At 39.2% G+C, this 20,616-nt stretch overlaps 3 protein-coding genes and 3 non-coding genes across 8 annotated transcripts in view; all 6 read left to right on the forward strand.

The window, feature by feature from the left end:
- Positions 1 to 79: 79 nt before the first annotated feature.
- On the forward strand, positions 80 to 3,780 carry rpl17 (ribosomal protein L17). Its single transcript, XM_089020952.1, has 7 exons — positions 80 to 101; positions 501 to 550; positions 757 to 797; positions 1,655 to 1,789; positions 1,975 to 2,073; positions 2,764 to 2,955; positions 3,697 to 3,780. The coding sequence occupies exons 2-7, from the start codon at positions 511 to 513 to the stop codon at positions 3,742 to 3,744; spliced, it is 555 nt and encodes a 184-aa protein (XP_088877078.1). The 5' UTR covers positions 80 to 101; positions 501 to 510; the 3' UTR covers positions 3,745 to 3,780.
- Positions 616 to 682, forward strand: LOC148884817 (small nucleolar RNA SNORD58). The gene has a single exon (XR_016118364.1). It is a non-coding gene; the product is annotated as a small nucleolar RNA SNORD58 (small nucleolar RNA).
- LOC148884818 (small nucleolar RNA SNORD58) lies at positions 1,829 to 1,894 on the forward strand. Its single transcript, XR_016118363.1, has one exon. It is a non-coding gene; the product is annotated as a small nucleolar RNA SNORD58 (small nucleolar RNA).
- On the forward strand, positions 3,540 to 3,606 carry LOC148884819 (small nucleolar RNA SNORD58). The gene has a single exon (XR_016118365.1). It is a non-coding gene; the product is annotated as a small nucleolar RNA SNORD58 (small nucleolar RNA).
- Positions 3,781 to 5,207: 1,427 nt separating the features above from the next.
- Positions 5,208 to 9,322, forward strand: nkx6-1 (NK6 homeobox 1). Its single transcript, XM_089020573.1, has 3 exons — positions 5,208 to 5,976; positions 7,195 to 7,370; positions 8,821 to 9,322. The coding sequence occupies exons 1-3, from the start codon at positions 5,364 to 5,366 to the stop codon at positions 9,085 to 9,087; spliced, it is 1,056 nt and encodes a 351-aa protein (XP_088876699.1). The 5' UTR covers positions 5,208 to 5,363; the 3' UTR covers positions 9,088 to 9,322.
- A 2,259-nt stretch (positions 9,323 to 11,581) lies between these two features.
- Positions 11,582 to 20,616, forward strand: part of abraxas1 (abraxas 1, BRCA1 A complex subunit) — a 32,874-nt gene continuing 23,839 nt past the window's right edge. For all 3 annotated transcript variants that reach the window (XM_089021001.1, XM_089021000.1, XM_089021002.1), the window contains exon 1: positions 11,582 to 11,791. The gene's annotated coding sequence lies outside the window, so the exon portion shown is untranslated. The remainder of the gene's footprint in view (positions 11,792 to 20,616) is intronic.

Consider the following 20,616-nt stretch of genomic DNA (forward strand, 5'->3'; position numbering starts at 1 on the left):
TGTTGTATTGTCCTCCAGCCACCAGGGTGCGCCGCTCTTGAGTGGCGCACAAGAGTCAAGCTGTGGCTCCGCCTCTTCCTCTTTCCGTTGCGGTCTCTTCGGTAAGGATGACAATTCGCCGAGTTGTCACTCAATCCATCTTAAATCTTGTGAAAATAGGACACATCCTTTCTTACAAATTGTCTATATTTGTTCACAAGATGCGAATGTATCATATTGTGTCATCAGTTTGTTTAAAATGTTACAATTGTGGCTGTAATGTTAACATTTCGTAAAGGGCCGCCATGTTGGCTAGCTCCCTACTCGGATTGATTTCGTCCACGTTCAACGTGCACGGTTAAGCTTTCGTTGAAGCTCATTAGGAAAGCAATGTTGTTCTTTATTCTGCGTCTTGAGCTGAAACGTTTGCCAAGCCGGCGAAAAGTAGTTCATCCGCGCTACAGGCTAACGTGTTGAATGGCTGGCGGTAGTGCTTGACCCGATTTTTGCTTCCCCCCCAGAAGTCTGAAAATGGTCCGCTACTCTCTGGACCCCGAGAACCCTACCAAGTGTGAGTATTTTTTTAAATACTAAATTAACTGCTCCCTGCACCAAAATTCCTCCCAAGTTGAGGCAGCGCACTGATGACGACCCTTAGGACACCTTTGGATTCCCATGAAAACAACCGTGATGGCTGAGCGCCTTCAAAATAATTTACCTGCACACATTCCAAATGAAACAAACTGTTTATTCAATGCATTTTTTTTTATCTCCTAGCATGCAAGTCGAGAGGATCCAACTTGCGAGTCCACTTCAAGGTGAGACCTCTTAATAAATCCCCTTCTAACGTCTTGATCGCCATAATAGTTTCTAGTGCATCTTTGTTGGTGTGCACTGCTTTCACTAACAAACAACATGACTACAATCAAGGACATCTGTTAAAGGACAACCGACACAATTTTTTTGTTTCTAAAATACCCAATACACGCAGGCTGATATTTTTAGTCGCCAATAAAAAATGACATGGTGTCGAAAATCTACGTCACAATGAACCCGGAAATGGCCAGTTTCAGAAGGTCCCGCCCCCTTGTTCGTGACGTCACGCCAATACGTCTAGAATCAAAACAATGGCTTCAGATTTGGAGAAGATGCTTTCTTGTTACTCATCCAGTTCTGAATATAATTCAAATAGTTTTGAAGAAGAAAGCATACATCTGGACGCCAATGTAGAGTCCCAGAAAATGCACAAGATGGCGCCCAAGCTCCGTTGGTAATGGGCTGATTTGTCTGCTGGGTATTTGTGTCAACTAGTATCAAATAGTAGTCTTGGTGCAACACACAACCATTCACCATCACATTATTTATGTTTTTTCCTTCTAAATTCGCGATCAAGTTTTTAGACCAAACAAAGCACCCAAAATGCATTGTGTGTTGCTTTCTCGGTCAGGGGCGTTTCTTCAGTGACGTCACGTACGGACTCGTCACGAACTCAAAAACAAGACTTCCTGAATAGTCAGCGCCAGTCTTAAAACGTAAAATATAGCTATATGCGCTGGAATCTTTGTCAAATGCGCTCAGTAGAAGTCTTTTGAATTAATTCTACAAATTATGGACGCAACTTGTCCGGAGGTGTCGGTTGTCCTTTAACGGAAGATTCTTTTGGAATGTGTTGCAGAATACGCGTGAGACCGCTCAAGCTATCAAAGGCATGCACATCCGTAAGGCCAACAAGTACCTGCGTGATGTGGTGGTTAAGCAGCAGTGCGTCCCGTTCAGGCGTTATAACGGCGGCGTGGGCAGGTGCGCTCAGGTGAGTAAATTTTGGGAAGGTTAGTGACGACGGCGGCGGCCGCCGTGATGACACTCTTAGGACACCTTTGGATTCACCATGAAACAAAACTCGTGTCTGAGCAGCCGCCCGTTAACGCACAAAAGCAATTATTATTTTTTTCATTCTTTATGTTTATTTTTTTTTATGTTTCTTTTCTCGCTCAGGCCAAACAGTTCGGTTGGACACAAGGCCGCTGGCCAAAGAAGAGCGCCGAGTTCCTGCTGCACATGCTCAAAAACGCCGAGAGCAACGCTGAGCTCAAGGTTGGTCGCCGTGGCGACGGCCCATCCCTTATATAGCCCTTTGTAGCCTTGTACGGTAATGTGTGCATTATACACCATCCATAATAATAATACATTTCATTTCTAAGCGCCTTTCAAAACTCTCAAGGTCACTTTAAAGTCACAGGATGATGTTTTTCTGTGGGTGAGCAGCGGCAGCCACACGCGCCAGCGTTCACTCAACCCGGAAGTAGTTCAAATAGATAGCAAGGTAAATAGGTAATAAAAGTAAGGAATCTGCTTAACATTAAATAGGTAATAGATAGCTAGCCACTTGGATAGCTCTATAGCTTATAGCTAGCTAGATAGTTAGCTAATACACAACCTAAAACTGGCCCATGTGCTCAGATTTCACCCCCCCCCCCCCCCCCACACACACACACACGAAAATATGAAACGGGTAACATTTAGATTTTCACCAGAACAAAAGTTAATTCATAAATTTGATGGGTCTGGAGTTATATGAGCTTGAAATGGGGGTTCCCGTATAAAAAGGCAAATAAATGTTGCCCCCTGGTCCGAGGGGGAAACCATTGCCAGAGGTCTGACCAGCGCTTGATCGCCACTATGTTGTCCTTGGGAGCTTTGAAAGGCGCTTAAAATGAAATGTATTATTATTATTATTGTTATTATGGACTTTGACTTTGACGCGGCGATGTTTGTTGCGCGCAGGGTCTGGACGTGGACTCGCTGGTGATCGAACACATCCAAGTGAACAAAGCGCCCAAGATGAGGCGCCGCACGTACCGCGCCCACGGCCGCATCAACCCTTACATGAGCTCGCCGTGCCACATCGAGATGATCCTCACCGAGAAGGAGCAGATCGTCCCCAAGCCTGAGGAGGAGGTGGCGCAGAAGAAGAAGGTAAAAGCCCGTCGGCAATCACCAAGTCTAGTATCTATTTGCTATCTATTAGCTATCTTTTAGCTACCTATTTGCTGTCTAGCTGTCTCGCTAGCTATGTAGCTGGCTATTGTAGCTAAAGGATAGATAGCTAGCTATCTATTGCTTAGCTATCTAGCTAGCTGTCATTTAGCTATCTCGCTAGCTATTGTTTAGCTATCTAGCTAGCTATCGTTTAGCTGTCTTGCTGGCTAGGTAGCTATCTATTAGCGACTGTATCCTGTGACTGTAAAGTGACCTTGAGAGTTTTGAAAGGTACTTATAAATGAAATGTATTATTATTATTACTGTATCTATTAGCTAGCTCGCTCGCTTTCTGTCTATTTGAGTTACTTCCGGGTTGAGTCAACGCTGGCGCGTATGGCTGCCACTACTCACCAACAGAAAAGATAATCCGGTGACTGCAAAGTGACCTTGAGAGTTTTGAAAGGCGCTTCTAAATGAAATGTATTATTATTGGCTAGCTAGCTAGCTTTCTATCTATTTGAGTTACTTCCGGGTTGAGTGATGTATTATTATTATTTTAAGTTGTAGCTGTTGTGTTGTTGTTATGATGAACAGTTAGGACACCTTTGGATCAACCAATGAAAACATTCGAAATCTCTGAGCAACACCACAACAGATGTGTAATGACGTCATAACCACTCCCCCCCCCCAATCCGCCATGTTAATAACACTTGTATTTTCTGTGTGTGTGTTTAGGTGTCCCAGAAGAAACTGAAGAAGCAAAAGTTGATGTCACGCGAGTAACTTAAACAATAAATCTCAAACCTTCTTGCCACCCAACTTTTCGTCCGTTTTATCCAATCAAATTGAATTTTTCTTGCAAGCTTTTAGCTTTTGGAAAAAAAGAAAAATAAAACGTTCCCCGGCCATTGAAGTGCTGTTCCGCTGACCTTCCTGCTGCTGTGTGGTGATGTCATCGTAAGCTTTGTACGGTTAGTGTCAAAAGTATTATAATATAATACATTTCATTTATAAGCGCCTTTCAAGACTCAAGTTTTTCTGTGGGTGAGCAGCGGCAGCCACAAGCGCTTGCGTTCACTCAATCCGTAACTCAAATAGATAGGAAGCTAGCTAGCTAATAGATAACTAGAAAGCAAATATCTAGCTGGGTAGCCAGCCAGATGGCTAGATAGCCAGCTAGATATCTAATAGACAGAAAATAGATAGCTAATAGCTTCAGTGGATTCCAATTTGAGGCCTGAATTTTACATTAAGATCATGAAAAAATATTGACTTCACTTAAGCTAAATTGTGATGAAAAGTTGAAAGCAGGTTAAAGGCACATGGAACACTTAAATTCTGAGGTAAGTGTCCATATATTTTCATTGACACGTTTGTGAGCACGTTTTATTTTTATACATACATACACAAAGTCACCATCGTTGATGAAGGCATAAACTAGAGTCATGACATGCTAGTTTGGAGGCTCCCAAAGATGCTATGACAGTACATATGCACTATGTGGCGCTGCTACATCACAATGGCGAAGAGACGTGAACGTAGCAAATGATTTCCATCCATCTCCACATTGTCCCAGGTCGATATTGTTTTATTTAGACAGCTAATGGGTAGCCAGCAACGGTGACCCAGTTCAACCAGGAATAAGTCAAATAGATCAAGTTAGCTAGCTAATAGATAGCTAGCCATTTAGACAGCGAATAGCTAGCTAGGTAGCCAGCAACGGTGATCCTGTTCAACCGGGAATAACTCAAATAGATCAAGTTAGCTAGCTCGCTAAGATGACTAATAGATAGCTCGTTAGTTAGACGGCTAATAGATAGCAAATAGAGCAAGTTAGCTAGCTAGCTAATAGATGACAAGTCACCCGATGCAACTTTTTTTGATTGAAGTGAAACAATGCTTTACTTTAGGTTTAGAAGATGTAATCCAAAGAGTGACTTTAAATGTGTTAATTTGAAGCAAACTCACTTTAAATTATTAATTCCTAATAATTTAGCATTGGAAGTAAGAAGCTTCAATGCTCGTCGACTTTTATTTTGAAATTTCCCCATCCACTAATGACTTTCCGCTTGTCTCCTTAATGACTTTAGTCGATGCTGAAAGTGCTCACGATACTAATCCTGATTGTTATCACGTGACGTCAAGCGAAGGGGCGGTCCAATCATCTCGGAGGAACGCAAGAAGTTGCCCCCCATCACTTGGTCCCCCTCCCCTCCGCCCCTGGAAGCCTCCAGGACGCCACTTTCCCCAACTTGTTGAAGGAGGCCTCATCTCCTCTTCTCCCTTCTCCAGCTCCTCTCCTCCCCCACCAGCAGGCACTCCGCCCCCCCCCCCCACCCCGAGCCGCCGGCGGTCGCGGGCAGACGTTGCCCCCCGTCGTCGGCGCAGGCAGGGAGCGGGCGATGTTCGCGGCGGGTCCCGGGATGCAGGACGCCTCATGCCGCCTGGGCGGCTTCTCACCTCCTCGTCTCACCCCCCCGCTGGCGGCCCTGCACAGCATGGCGGCGGACGTGCAGACCCCCCAACCCCGACCCGGGTCCCGCTCCCAGTATCCCGCTTACCCGCTGCCGTCCGCCGGCGCGCCCGCCGCCGCCTCGTCGCGCACTTCCCCGGCCACCACCTCCCCCAACCCGGGCGGCATGGCCGCGGCGTCGTCGCCGGGCCTCAAGTCGAGCGGCCTGGGCTCGCCGCAGCTGTGCTCGTCGGCGACGCCCCACGGTATCAACGACATCCTGAACAGGCCGAGCGCGGCCGCTTCCTCGGCCGCCTTGGGGGTCCTGAGCGCCCTGCCGCCGCCGCCGCCGCAACCGCCGACAGCTCAGCCGCCCTCGGCTGGACTCTACTTCTCTCCGGCGGCCGCCGCCGCAGCAGCAGCAGCCGCCGCGGCCGCCGCCGCCGCCGCCATGGTCCGGTACCCCAAGCCGCTGAGCGAGCTTCCCGGGAGGACCCCCATCTTCTGGCCGGGTGTCATGCAAGGACCGCACTGGAGGGACGCGCGCTTCGCGTGCTCGCCCCGTGAGTCTTGCCTCTACTTTCTTTCACATTCTCTCCATATTATTATTATTAAAATCATTATTTTTTGACATTTTTTAATGACTTTCGTGTTATTTGAAGGTTCTTATTCTGTTGTTAATGAAATAGCCGAACTAGTTTAAACAGGCCGAAATACATTAAACAGTTTTACCTCCCGTTATCATAATTGACGATAAAATGTTAATATATTGATTTTTTTTCTCACATTTTTTGATTATTATTAATCGTGTATTAATATTTCCCAAAAGCTTCATTATAAAAGATAATCAAATAAAAGTCGTTATATGTCATTTTCATCATAATAAATTCCAATTGATGACTATATTAATCCTTGCAATTCGTTGTTTTTTTAATTAATAATGGAAACTGAAAATCTTTATATATTATAATTTTATGACCCACCCCCCCAAAAAAAAGTGTTTTGTCACGTGTGCCCTATTCTCAAGGAAATAAAAGCAAAGCAATTAAGATGAATATCACATTCTCTATTATAATTGTTATGATGACGATGATGATTAATAATTAGTTTCACAATAAAACGACGAAGCTAAAAAGTAGCTTATATGTATTTTTTTAAATTAGTTATTAATTCTGATTTGATTGACGGCTGCTGAAAGAAAAGTGAAAATGATGGCGATGGTCGTGAAAAGTTGATTCGTTTTGTATCATTATTATTCATAATCATAATAAAAAACATAAAAGTTATCAAAAATAACTTTTTTTATTGTATTCCTATTCGTCATAACATCAGACAATAGGACTGGACGAAATTTTGAACGGTTACAATGAAGATGATTGGTCATACTTTGACACGTATTGATCGATCGCCATTAATCCTAATTAAACCGACAGATTTAAAAATATGGATCTATTTTAATATTTGTCAATTTACATTGCTGTCAATGTGTTGTGTATTGTATTGTATTGTTATTTGCAAGAAATACTTTTCGAGATGATTTTTTTTTTTTAACAAATATGAGTAACGATATGGTGTTGGACTAAATGAGTATTTTGTAAATGGACTAAAGGGAGTATTTGAGGATGATTTTGGAGTAAATTTAATTTTTTTATTGATGATGCTGTACATTAGTCATTATAATAATGCCTTTAATCTCCGTTGAAGAGCAAATATTTCACTGTTGAAAATGGGTGACCAAGATGATTTTTGTTCTTATTGTATTGAATTTTGGGGTGTTTCAGAGCAGAGTTGCGTGGTGGTGGACGGCAAAGACGGCAAACGCAAACACACGCGGCCAACTTTCTCCGGACAGCAAATTTTTGCTCTGGAAAAAACTTTTGAACAAACCAAATATTTGGCGGGACCTGAACGAGCCCGACTTGCTTTTTCTCTCGGGATGACCGAAAGCCAGGTCAAGGTAAGCGTCACACAAACACACAAAACACACACACACACACACACACACACACACACACACACACACACACACACACACACACACACACACACACACACACACACACACAAATACATTAAAAATCATAATGTTATAAACACCCAGTTTCTGCCACCAGACAGTGCAAGAGTCTCAACTGTCCGATATTTTTTTTATTTTATTGTATTTTTTTTTTTTTGTCAATGTAACGCAAACATGTGGTTTCAAATATACATTTTTTAATTTTTATTTTATTGTACTTTTTTTTAAATTTTAATATAATTTTTTTCTGTGTGAACATAAATAAAACCTGCGGTTTCAACTGTATTTTATTTATTTTGTGTGTGAACGTAAACATACGTACATATATGACTTCCGGGTTGAGTGAAGCTGAGGCGTGTGGCTGCCGCTGCTCACCTACAGAAAACGTATCTTGTGACTGTAAAGTGACCTTGAGAGTTTTGAAAGGCGCTTAGAAATGAAATTTATGATGATGTTTATTATTATGATTAATTCCATATCATCGAACGTCAAATTCCATCACTAGTTACTAACGTCATCATATTGATTACAATTAGAATCATCATTATGCAAATTAGGACAATTTTTGATGTCATGGTCGCACCATGCTCCAATTACGCAATAATTATATTCAATAATAATAATCATGACACTAACAGTAATAATGACCATAATAATAATAATAAATAACAAAAGTTCCTTTGTGTGTGTGTGTGTGTGTGTGTGTGTGTGTGTGTGTGTGTGTGTGTGTGTGTGTGTGTGTGTGTGTGTGTGTGTGTGTGTTGAAAACAAAAATGGCGGATTGGCGATATGGTCGTAACTGAAATTTTCTTGCCTAAAATGAAAGCCTCCATGTTTATCTTCAATAACGACGATTTTTATAACGATAATAATAAAAAATGTCTGTGTTGTGTGTTTTGTGTGTGTTTTAATTAATCAGCAATTTATGGTAACACTAATGCTGTCGAAAAAAAATGGCGGATTGGCGATATGGTCGTAACTGAAATTCTGTTGCCTAAAATGAAAGACTCCATGTTTATCTTCAATAACGCCGATTTTTAATAACAATAATAATAATAAGTGTGTGTGTGTGTGTGTGTGTGTGTGTGTGTGTGTGTGTGTGTGTGTGTGTGTGTGTGTGTGTGTGTGTGTGTGTGTGTGTGTGTGTGTGTGTGTGTGTGTGTGTGTTTATTAATCAGCAATTTTTGATACTATGATGACACTGATGCTGTTGAGAAAAAAAATGGCGGATTGGCCAAATAGTCGTAACTGAAATTTTGCTTCCTACAATGAATGACTCCATGTTTATCTTCAATAACGACGATTTTTTTATAACAATATTACTAATAATAATTAAAACAATGTGCGTCTGTGTGTATTTTGTGTGTGTGTGTGTGTGTGTGTGTGTCAGGTGTGGTTCCAGAACCGTCGCACAAAATGGCGGAAAAAGCACGCAGCCGAAATGGCCTCTGCTAAACAGAAGCAAGACTCGCAGACGGAAAGGTTAAAGGTCAGCACGGACTTGGAGGACGACGAGGATGACGACGATTATGATAAACCATTGGACCCTGACCAACATCATCACCACGAACCACCCCACCTCAACGGCCTCCTCCATAAGCACGCGCTCGTCGTCGTGCACGCGCCCGAGCGAGGCGCTTCGTCCTCGTCCTCCTAAAAAAAAAAAAAAAAAAAAAAAAAAAACTTTTTCATTTCGTTCGACTTGTAAATACTTTAAGGGCTGTAAATAGAAACACACAGGCCCTCTTTTATTATTATTGTCATAATAATTATTATTATTATTATCATTACTATTACGATGATTATTGTTCTGATAATTATTCCTACGAGTGTACAGACACGTGAACGCAACACGTGATTCAATTTAATTTAACTCATGTAACAGTCAGCACTTTCACTCAATAAACACTCTTTACTATGAATAACATTATCATCATCGTTTTTTAAATATGATTATTAACATGATCAAGTCACATGACTTAAATTGAAATGATCCTAAAAATTGTATTTGCACCACATGGCCTTAGATGACCCTATATGGTTATTATTATTTTATTATTGTATTATTATTTTATTATTATTGTATTATGTTATTATTATTTAGTAATTATTATTATTATTATTATTTCTTATTATTATTATTATTATTATTATGATAGAACATTGCCAGATTTTGTAATTCAATATTAGGGTTACATTATGGGCCATTTCATGCTACCCCCCCCCCCCCTCAAGAAAATGCTGAAATTACATTTTATTCATTTTTATATTCTTTATATTTATATATATTATACGACTAATATGTATTTTATACATATATATATTATATTTATATTTATATATATTATATATATAGATTTATATATATATATACGTATATATTTATATTTATATATGTATATATATATATATATATATATATATATATATATATATATATATATATATATATATATATATATATATATATATATATATATATATATATATTCTTTGTATTTATATATATTATATATATTTATTTATATTCATTTTTATATTCTCATTCACTCAATTTATACATATATGATCACAATAATATGATAATGATAGTACTAATAGTACCAACAACGAAAATAATGTGAACTTTGATTGACGCTCTGCTGACGTCATCAAGTTTCGATCATGAAAAGGAACTTCAGCAATTTTGCTTGGGGTGTACATTTATGAGGTCAAATATCAAAAGTTAAAAAAAATCTAAGAAAAAAATGTTAATATTATTGTGTTTATCGATTATTCTGGCATCCGATAATAAATGCTAACTGGTAATAGAAAATTGAAAAACATTCCATTGGGGATAAATTACATTACATAAAACGTGGGGATGGGGATATTAAAAAAACATGAATACGTTCATAAATACTTCAGAGCAATGAACAACATATTTTTAAACTTAGTCTTATAATTATTATGGTCTAATAATTTCTGTTGTTTTTTATATTTTAGAAAACTTCATTTTAAGGATGAGTAATAGACAGTATATACATATATTTTTTGTTGCCACCTGTTATTGGTTAGCAGTTGGCGAATGTGGCACCTGTTGGCTATTTCGTGTGTGTGTGTGCGTGTGTGTGTGTGCGTGCGTGTGTGTGTGTGTTGCGCGTGCGTTCGAGTGTGTGTGTGTGTGTGTTTGGGCGGGGATGGTCGTAATGGTGGTTCTCCAGGCTCATATCTACCTCCATTGTTGCTTTTGTGTCTATCTTGTCACATGATCGCGTGCCCCGCCCCCTTTGGGTCGTGAAAGTGATGGATGGCGTCGGCGACGTCGGCGACGTTCTCGGTCGCGGCCTCTCGGTGACGGATGGACGTCAGGGGGCGGGGCTAAGTAATGAAAGGTCAGCGCAGTCTTTTTTTTTTGTGCGCTCTACAATAACCTGTTAGCGTAGTCCTAATAACGCCCTCAATCATCTTTTAAAAGTCACGTCAAGGCGCCGAGCCGTAATTCATCTCTATGCAAATATGTGCCGCGCCATTAAAGGCTTTTATTAAAACATCGCCGATATAAAGCGACAAACACACAGCGGTGTGGGGGGGTAACTGAAACACATCAAGTGGGCGGGGTCAGTAGAGGCAAACACTTTGGAAATGTCATCAAATCTTTGTAATAATAGAAACATTCTAAAATCATGCTAAATATACATAAATATAAAAAAATTAGCGGCTAGCTAACATGCTAACAGTTTCTATGAAGGCCGAGGCTGGTGAAAAAGGGTGACAAAAGTCACCCAACTGAATGAAGGATTGTTTTTGTCGATGTGTGATTGTGTATTAATATTAATTTAACAAAAATATTTTCGTCAACACACAATTTTGTCCGGAAGAAAAGGAGACACAACCGTCTAATTGAGTCTAAATCGCTACCAGTATTTGTATTCGTGGACTAATGAAGGCGTGACGAAAGTGTGGTTCAGTAAACAAAGACTGGAGTAAAATATATCGACGTTTTAATTCACGACAAAAAAGAAGACTTTACAAATGGGATTCTTTTTTTTGGGGGGGGGGGACTGCGGAGTATTTTTTATTTGAGTAAGAAACGTCATATTTTTATGTAAATAGTGTACTGTGTTCAGAACGGAAGTAACGACCGAGTTCTCGCGGGATTATCAGCAACATTACGTTAGCTTGCGTTAGCTAGCAAAGTGAAACACATGAATGGCTGTACTTTTCATAAAAGAGAAGATGTCATATATGAAGACATTTTCGCGACTGGAGTTGAAGGAAAAAAATAATTCTGCTCGCTTTTTGTGGAAGGAAAAAAAATGCTGGCACACGGTCTTTGGATGAAACAACAAAACTGAAGGGACATCACAAAGATAATAGTGGTAAGTTGACGAAAAAGCTTGACTGTGGTTTGTTTACACCAACAACTTTATTGCTCCAACAATCAAACAATGTAACGACAGTTGCCAGTTGTTGATATTATTGTTTGTGAACTTGAATTTGCTTATCCGGGAAATCCGAGCCAATGATGTTTAACACTTATCATCTTGGAAGCTACACGTCCAAACCAAAAATTAAAATAAATAAATAAACAAACAAACAAACAAACCAATAGATATATAAATAAATAAATAATAAATCAATCAAGCTACTCCACGCAAAATCAAAAACATATCAACATGAAAATGTTCAATATTATCCGGTGACAAACCAATTGTCTTAACTAGAACTAACAATTAAACGTTGAAAGTTTTTGTTTGTTTGGACTAAAATGAAGACTAAAATGTTTGATTTATTGTCGACTAAAACCGCACAAAAAAAAACATGGAATGAGATTGACGAAATGTGATTTATAACTGAAAAGCACCATCGGACCTGGACATTGTATTTAAAATGGCTGATAAAATTAACATTTTTGTATTTGTAAATTTGTTCATATATATATACATTATATATATATTTGTATATTGATATTTATATATTTATTTGTACTTTGTGTGTGTTTGTGTGCGCACTCCCCCAACCGTCACATGCTAGCGTCATACTAAGATGCCGGTAAAGGGTATACAAGTATGACATGCTAGCATCATGCTAACATTCAGCTAAAATGCTAATTAAATTTATGAGCACTTTAATTCCAATTGCATGGTGACTTTACATGAATTAAATCCATTAATTCTTTCATCCATGTCACACGTTAAAGCTATGCTACGATAATATGCTTATCAGTTGTCTATATTACATGCTAACATGCGCAAATGTAACACGATTCTGCTATGGAAATAGCGTTTGCTTGCTAGCATTAGCCACATTCATTTCCTTTCTGAACATCACATATGCCAATGCCATGTTGAGACCACATGACACAAAATGACATCACAGGTGCCGTGGTCTGGCCGTATTGATCAGTCGATCGGTGGTGGTGCTTTAAAAGCTTTGGAGGAACTCTCAACTTTGACCTTTGGCAAGAGGCACTCACTGGGATCGATAAGCCCCGCCCAAAAAACGCCACAATTTGACCTGATGAACTTTACATGACCGCCGCTTCACTTTTTGACTGCTTCCTGTCTTCGCGCAGCTACTTCCTGTCACCGTTTGGCTACTTGCTGTATGGCATTTGTCCGTGTGACATCGCAGTAGCTTCGTGGGCGCTATCGGTGCGATCTCGGAAATCCAGTGTGACGTCACGCTTTGATTGGCGCAACATTAGCACCCTGAGAAAACGAACAACTTTGTTGACTTGCACACACCCTCAACTATCACCATCATCAGCCTTGTGACGTAGCTCCGCCCCCTCGCCATTATCAGCGTTCACTGCGCGTGACCGTCACTGTCACTGAGTTCAAGAAGAAGAAGAAGTAGTCGCTTCGTTTTGCCTCAATCAAAAACATTCCGCGTACGTAGCTAAACACGTCGATGCTAATGACGGCTAGCATGTGTGTCTTTGTGAATGAATATGTGTGTGTTTTTGCACATTTGTGTCTGTGTGAACTTGCGTTTGAGTGTGTTTGTGGTACATTATTAGTATTATTATTATTATCATTTGCTAGCTATTTGCTGTCTATTAGCTCTGGCTGGCTAGCTAGCTATCTGGCAGGCTCGATAGATATCTAGCTAGCTAGCTATTCACTATCTAGCTAGCTATCTATTCACTATCTAGCTAGCTATCTAGCTAGGTATCTGTTGGCTATCGATTGGCTAGCTAGCTAGCTTTCTATCCATTGACATCCGGGTTGAGTGAACGCTGGCGCATGTGGCTGCCGCCGCTCACCCACAGAACAACGTATCCGGTGACTGTAAAGTGACCTTGAGAGTTTTGAAAGGTGCTAAGAAATGAAATGTATTATTTTTATTAAATTTTGTGTTTGTGTGTTTATGTAGTAGTGTTGTGTTTTGTGGACAGCTTTTACTTTATTTGTGTTTTTTTGTGTGTGTGTGTGTGTGTGTGTGTGTGTGTTTGTGTGTTTGTGTGATTATCATGATAATGTGTGACGAGGCCCCTGACAGGCATCCATATTGCAGGATCAATCAAACGGAGGATTTAGAAGCTCCCTGAAGCTTTCATGGAAATTTTGCTTGATTCGGGAGCGACATTTGCATTGGTCCTCACAATAATAATAATAATAATACATTTCATTTCTAAGCACCTTTCAAAACTGTCATGGTCACTTTTCAGTCACTGGATCAGTTTTTCCGTGGGTGAGCAGTGGTAGCCACATGCGCCAGCGTTCACTCAAAATAGATAGAAAGCGTTAACTCAAATAGATAGAAAGCTAGCTAGCTAGCTAATATATAGCCAGCTGACTAGATAGCTAATATATAGCTATCTAAATAGCCAGCCGGACAGCCAATAGCCAGCAAGATAGCTAGCTAGATACCCATCTAGATAGCCAGCTAGATAGTCAGCCAAACAGATAGATAGCCAGCCAGATAGCTAATAAACAGGAAATAGCTAGCGAGTAGATACCCAGCTAGGTAGCCAGCTGGATAGCTAATAGCTAGATAGCCAGTCAGCTTTCACTCAACCCAGAATAACTCAAATAAATAAAAAGCTCGCTAGCTAGCCATCTAGAGACCCAGCCAAACAGCTAGTTAGCCAGCCATATAGCTAATAAACAGGAAATAGATAGTGAGTAGATACCCAGCTAGGTAGACAGCTAGATCGCTAATAAACAGAAAATAGATAGTGAGTAGATACCCAGCTAGATCGAAATAAATAAAAAGCTAGCTACCTAGCTAGCCACGAGACAGCCAATAGATAGCCAGCTAGCAAACAGCTAGCTAATAGACATCTAATAGATAGCCAGCTCCTAATATGTTGATGGCATGTTACCATGGTTACTAGGTGATACATGGTGGCAGTCACAGAGGTCACAGTGTGTGTGTGAGTGAAAAAGGCAATGAATAAATGAGTGCTCGCTAACAGGTTGCGCGTGTATGTGTGTGTGTGTGTGTTTGAATAGTGGTGGGGGGTGCAAAGGAGGGGGGAGGGGGAGGCAGGACCCCTGTGGGGGGGGGCGGGACCCCCAGCTGCCTGCACAAAAGAGCAAGCACAGATGGTGGCGGGTGAGTTAAAGGAAGTGGGTGGCAGCTTAGTTAAATGCGGGAGTTAAGGCAGATGGTCCGGTTGGTCCTTGGTGGTCCCGACGGTCCGCATGATATGCTCTTCGGGGGGGGGGTCCGACGTGGCAATGTTTACAAACGAGCCCAGAAGACAAAGTGGTGGAGACACGTCTCCGTGACAACGCTGCTAATCGAGGCTAATTGAGGCTAATGAATGCTAATTGCGCTGATGTCACACTCGTCAATCACATCACATGACCGTCGCCTCATACATTTGATTTCTAAGCGCCTTTCAAAACTCTCAAGGTCACTTTACAGTCACAGGATCAGTTTTTTTTTCTGTGGGTGAGCAGCGGCAGCCACACGCGCCGCCGTTCACTCAACCCGGAAGTCACTCAAATAGATAGAAAGCTATTATTATTATTATTATTATTTAGCTTGTAGTAGATGTGCACATTCCACTGCCCTGATCCACTGCTGAAAAGGACGCTTTGATCCTCTCCTCTTTCATCTAGAACTGCTTCATGTCCCAAAGAGGGTACAGCAAGTGCTGATGAATGAATGACTGTCTATGTCTTTGTGTTGTCATGTTATGTAGTTTTTCGTTTGTTTTTTTTTTTACTTCAAGATGGCGCCACGAGAGTGGCTGCCTTTCTAGCATCTCCTGTATGTTGTTTTTCTACTTTTTTCTTTCCTTTCCTCTTCCTTTTATAACTTTGCTGCTGTTAAATGTATATTTATCCACTGCGAGACGAATAAAGGGTACATCCAATCCAATCCAATCCAATCGCCACAGACGGAGAAATCGGGCATTAGCGAACTGTTAGCAACGGCACTTTTAAGTCAATTAGCTTGGCGCAATGTGATTAACAGAAGCTACTATCCCCGCCTGCCCCCGCACCTCCGCTAACGAAATGCAGAGCACGGCGTCACTTAGGGATTAGCCGCCGCGCGGCGGTTGTCATTAGCGTAGCAATTGGATTTGAAAACAGTTTACCCCGCCGTCCTTATTTGCATCCCGCGTTAGCGTCTGCAAGGTTATCTATAAGGTAACAAATGTTCCTTTGTCGTATCGTCTCTCAAAATCAAAACAAGCTACCTCGACTTTGATACGCTAACGTAAAAAGATGCAGTTTAACGTTGAGTGTGTCCCACCGGATGGCACAATAACGATAAAGTTCATTTGATCATATAGCTTCGGTTTCAATATTTTATTTATTTGTCAATAATTCATATTGACTGCCAATATTTCAACATTAGCTTACTGGATAGCGCAGCATAAAATGACGTAGCATAAATGAAGGGTGTACATTTTTCTACATAATAATAATAATAATAATAATAATAATAATAAAAATTTCATTCATAAGCGCCTTTCAAAACTCTCAAGGTCACTTATACAGTCACAGGATATGTTTTTCTGTGGGTGAGCAGCGGCAGCCACACGCGCCAGCGTTCACTCAGCCCGGAAATAACTCAAATAGAAAGAAAGCTAAAGCTAGCTAGCTAGCTAATAGATGTACATGTGGAAGGAGGCTGCTTTCCTCCCATTTGGAAAATGCCAACTCATCATATTTGTTGTTTTTATACTAAAAATAATCACACCGTAATGACTATAACAAAATGAATAATTATGCTTTGAATAAACTGCCATAGGTGCCCAAGGAGGTGCCTGACCTAAAATACAACATGAACCCAAGCATGCCTGTAATAAAATTGCACCGTGGAGCCACCTGAGTGAACTTAGAAGTCGCTTAATCAAATTGATTTAATTGAATTAATTTAATAAGAAATAAGTGATAGATTAATAGATCAATAGATTAACAGATTGATATATTAATAGATAAAATATGATAAAATACAATAAAATACACTGAAATGAAATAAAGTTCAATAATATACAATAATAAATATGTAGTATAATAATAATAAATATAATAAATAAAAAAAAACAATGCAATAAAATACAATAAAATAAAATACTATAAATATCATAAAATAAAATGCAATAAAATACCATAAAATAAAATACAATACAATAAAATAAAATACAACAAAAATAATAAATGGAAATGAAATAAAATAAAAAATAAAATAAAATACAACAAAATACTATAAATACGATAAAACAAAATACAATAAAATGCAATGAATGGAAAATGAAATAAAATAAAAACTAAAATAAAGTACAATTAAATGCAGTAAAACACCATAAAATAAAATACAATAGAATACAATAGAAAACAATAGAATACAATAAAATACAATAAAATAAAATACAATAAAATACAATAAATTGCAATAAAATAAACTAAAACTAAAATAAAGTACGATAAAATACAATAAAATAAAATACAATAAAATGCAATAAAATAAAATACAATAAAATACAATAAATTGAAATTAAATAACCTAAAAACCAAAACAAAATAAAATACAATGAAATACTATAAAATACCATAAAATAAAATACAATAAAATACCATATAATAACAATACAATGAATGGACAATGAAATACTGTACAATGAAATAAAATGATAGAATATAAAATAAAATACAATCAAATGCAATGAATGGAAAATGAAATAAAATAAAATAAAAACTAAAATAAAGTACAATTAAATGCAGTAAAACACCATAAAATAAAATACAATAGAATACAATAGAAAACAATAGAATACAATAAAATACAATACAATAAAATACAATAAAATACAATAAATTGCAATAAAATAAACTAAAACTAAAATAAAGTACAATAAAATACAATAAAATAAAATACAATAAAATGCAATAAAATAAAATACAATAAAATACAATAAATTGAAATTAAATAACCTAAAAACCAAAACAAAATAAAATACAATGAAATACTATAAAATACTATAAAATACCATAAAATAAAATACAATAAAATGCCATATAACAAAATACAATAAAATACAATGAATGGACAATGAAATACTGTACAATGAAATAAAATGATAGAATATAAAATAAAATACAATACAATAAACTTTCATTAAAAAAATATAATAAAATACAATAAAAAACAATAACATACAATAAATTACAATACAATGCAATAGAATAGAATAAAATAAAATATAATGAAATAAAATAGAGCTTTAGAAGTGATTGTGCAACGCATGTAGCATGAGCACGTACGCGCTACACCCATTGATTGCATGGCAAACGCACAAAGAGTGGCCAAAAGGCAGCAGGTGTCATTGTTTCGCTAACAGAGCAATCAGATGAGCAAAGGATGGGATGGCGGGCGGGGGTCTTTGTGACGTGTTGTCTGGGAGACAAACCCCCACCCAAACTTTCTCCCCCGGGGTCACAAGGAAGCACAGATGGGTTCGTCAGCCGCTCTCACGCCTGGCCGCCGCTCGCACGCGCCTCCAATTTGGGCGCCATCTTTTCATTAGCGTTCGCCGCTCGTTCGCCGCTCGCTCACTTGATTAAAGATCACGCGGCGTGACCGCGCCCACGCGCCGACAGGCCCGACGCGTCCGCCGCCGCGTGACCTCCACCGCCGTTATTAATGGCCGTTACCGGCTAGCGGCGTCCTCGCGTCGCTCGCCTGTCAGCGCGGCCATAGTGGAGGGGGCGGAACCCCCTCCGCCCCCCCATTAAGGACCATCCGTCACTGTCGGCGCCCCGAAGTGATGAATGGACCCACCGCGCGCGCGTGTTTGCGCATGTGCGTCAGCGACGGACGTTTCACGCCGGACCGGCGTCGCCCACAGGGGGCAGCACTCGCTCGGACCCGCTCCCACGCTTAATTAATCGCCACGGTGACGCCACCATTTATATGCAAATGAGGCATCGGAACGCAAAGGCGGCGCGTACGTCAGGTCAGGATACACGTCGGCGCCTCTTAATTAAGAGGCCTGTTAAGCCGCGCGCGCTAATTAAGCAGCATGTGTTAATGATGGCGCGTTAATGGACGCCTCGTGTTTTGGGAGCGCTTTGCTCCATCGGTGATTGGACTTCTTGGAAACGTCTTTTCAGAACTTTGTCGGACATTTCAAGCTTGCTTTTGCTGGATTGGATGCGTTTTATGATTTAAGTTGCGCACCGCGGGGGGCTTTGAGGGGGAGGTGGAATGAGAGCATAATGAATGCATTTACACACGCGTGACGGGAAGCGTGTGTATATTTACATTTGCATTACACACAACATGTTAGCGGCCCATCAAACATTCATGTGACAATTTTCTTCATCATCGGCAAGGCTGCTTTGGCCTTTGTGTGTGTGTGTGTGTGTGTGTGTGTGTGTGTGTGTGTGTGTGTGTGTGTGTGTGTGTGTGTGTGTGTGTGTGTGTGTGTGTGTGTGTGTGTGTGTGTGTGTGTGTGTGTGTGTGTGTGTGTGTGTGTTCGCATTTAAATTCCGTCTTGAGTGAAAGTTCAATTATTCATCATTTCTGTCTCTCTCTGTCACACACACACACACACACACACACACACACACACACACACACACACACACACACACACACACACACACACACACACACACACACACACACACACACATCAAGTTGATGTTCCTCATCACCATGACCTCTCACCTCTGACCCGAGAAAGGCTCCAGTTCATACATCCCATAATAGTCCTCTTCTTCTTCTTCTTCTTCATCATCATGAAATGTAAATTTCTCCACTGCGAGACTAATAAAGGCAAATCCAATCCAATCATCATCATCATCATCATCATCATCATCATCATCATCATCATCATCATCATCATCATCATCATCGTCACGGACCAATCGATTTGAATCATACTACAATAATCATATTTGAATCACTGTTCAATTCAATTCAACAGATTCAACAGAATTTATGTATTCATTTATGTATTCATTTATTCATTTATTTATTCGTATTTATTTATTTATTTATTTATTTATTACTTATTATGTATTTATGTATTCATTTATTCTTTTTTTATGTATTTATTTATTGATTTTTATTTATTTATTTGCTTAATATTTGTTGATATTTACATTTTTTTTGATTATATAAGTGTAATTTACAAAAATTGGCCATCAAAATGTTCATGATTGGCTTAGTTACGTCACAAGTCTATTTTTATATTCATAAAATGTATTTATTTATTTATTTATTTATTTATTTATTTATTTATTTATTTATTTATTTATTTATTATTTATTTGTGTTGGTTTGTTTTTTTCTTAGTTTTTTTTTAATCCAAATTTTCATGATTGGCTAAAATTGCAAGTTAAAAATAAAAATATCACAATGCTATTAAAAGAACACAATTAGGCTATTTTTTTAATTCAATACTTTATTTTTAATTCAATAAAAGTAGTCACCTATATCCTCAAATTAAATAAATTGCTCCCAGTGTGAAAATATGGATGTAAAAAAAAAAGAAATAGATAGTGAGATAGCTAGCATAGTAGATAGCTACCGAAGTAGATAGCTGCCAAAGTAGAAAGCTAGCGAGCTAGATAGATAGATAGCGAGCTAGATACCTAGCGCGTTTGATACCTAGCGCGTTTGATACCTAGCATGTTTGATACCTAGCGCTTTTGATACCTAGCGCGTTTGATGCCTAGCGCGTTTGATGCCTAGCGCTTTTGATACCTAGCGCTTTTGATACCTAGCGCTTT

The sequence above is a fragment of the Hippocampus bargibanti genome, linkage group LG18 (genome assembly GCF_051943395.1).
Source record: "Hippocampus bargibanti isolate YZ-2025 linkage group LG18, ASM5194339v1, whole genome shotgun sequence".
Classification (NCBI taxonomy): domain Eukaryota; kingdom Metazoa; phylum Chordata; class Actinopteri; order Syngnathiformes; family Syngnathidae; genus Hippocampus; species Hippocampus bargibanti.

What these genes read in the sequence shown, in the direction of transcription:
- rpl17 (XM_089020952.1), top strand. Translation starts at nt 511, where the DNA reads ATGGTCCGCTACTCTCTGGACCCCGAGAACCCTACCAAGT. An exon ending in GCGTGGGCAGGTGCGCTCAG is followed by an intron (nt 1,790 to 1,974) that starts GTGAGTAAATTT and finishes TTTCTCGCTCAG; the next exon opens with GCCAAACAGTTCGGTTGGAC. An exon ending in AGAGCAACGCTGAGCTCAAG is followed by an intron (nt 2,074 to 2,763) that starts GTTGGTCGCCGT and finishes TGTTGCGCGCAG; the next exon opens with GGTCTGGACGTGGACTCGCT.
- nkx6-1 (XM_089020573.1), top strand. Translation starts at nt 5,364, where the DNA reads ATGTTCGCGGCGGGTCCCGGGATGCAGGACGCCTCATGCCGCCTGGGC. An exon ending in GCGCTTCGCGTGCTCGCCCC is followed by an intron (nt 5,977 to 7,194) that starts GTGAGTCTTGCC and finishes GGGGTGTTTCAG; the next exon opens with AGCAGAGTTGCGTGGTGGTG. An exon ending in TGACCGAAAGCCAGGTCAAG is followed by an intron (nt 7,371 to 8,820) that starts GTAAGCGTCACA and finishes TGTGTGTGTCAG; the next exon opens with GTGTGGTTCCAGAACCGTCG.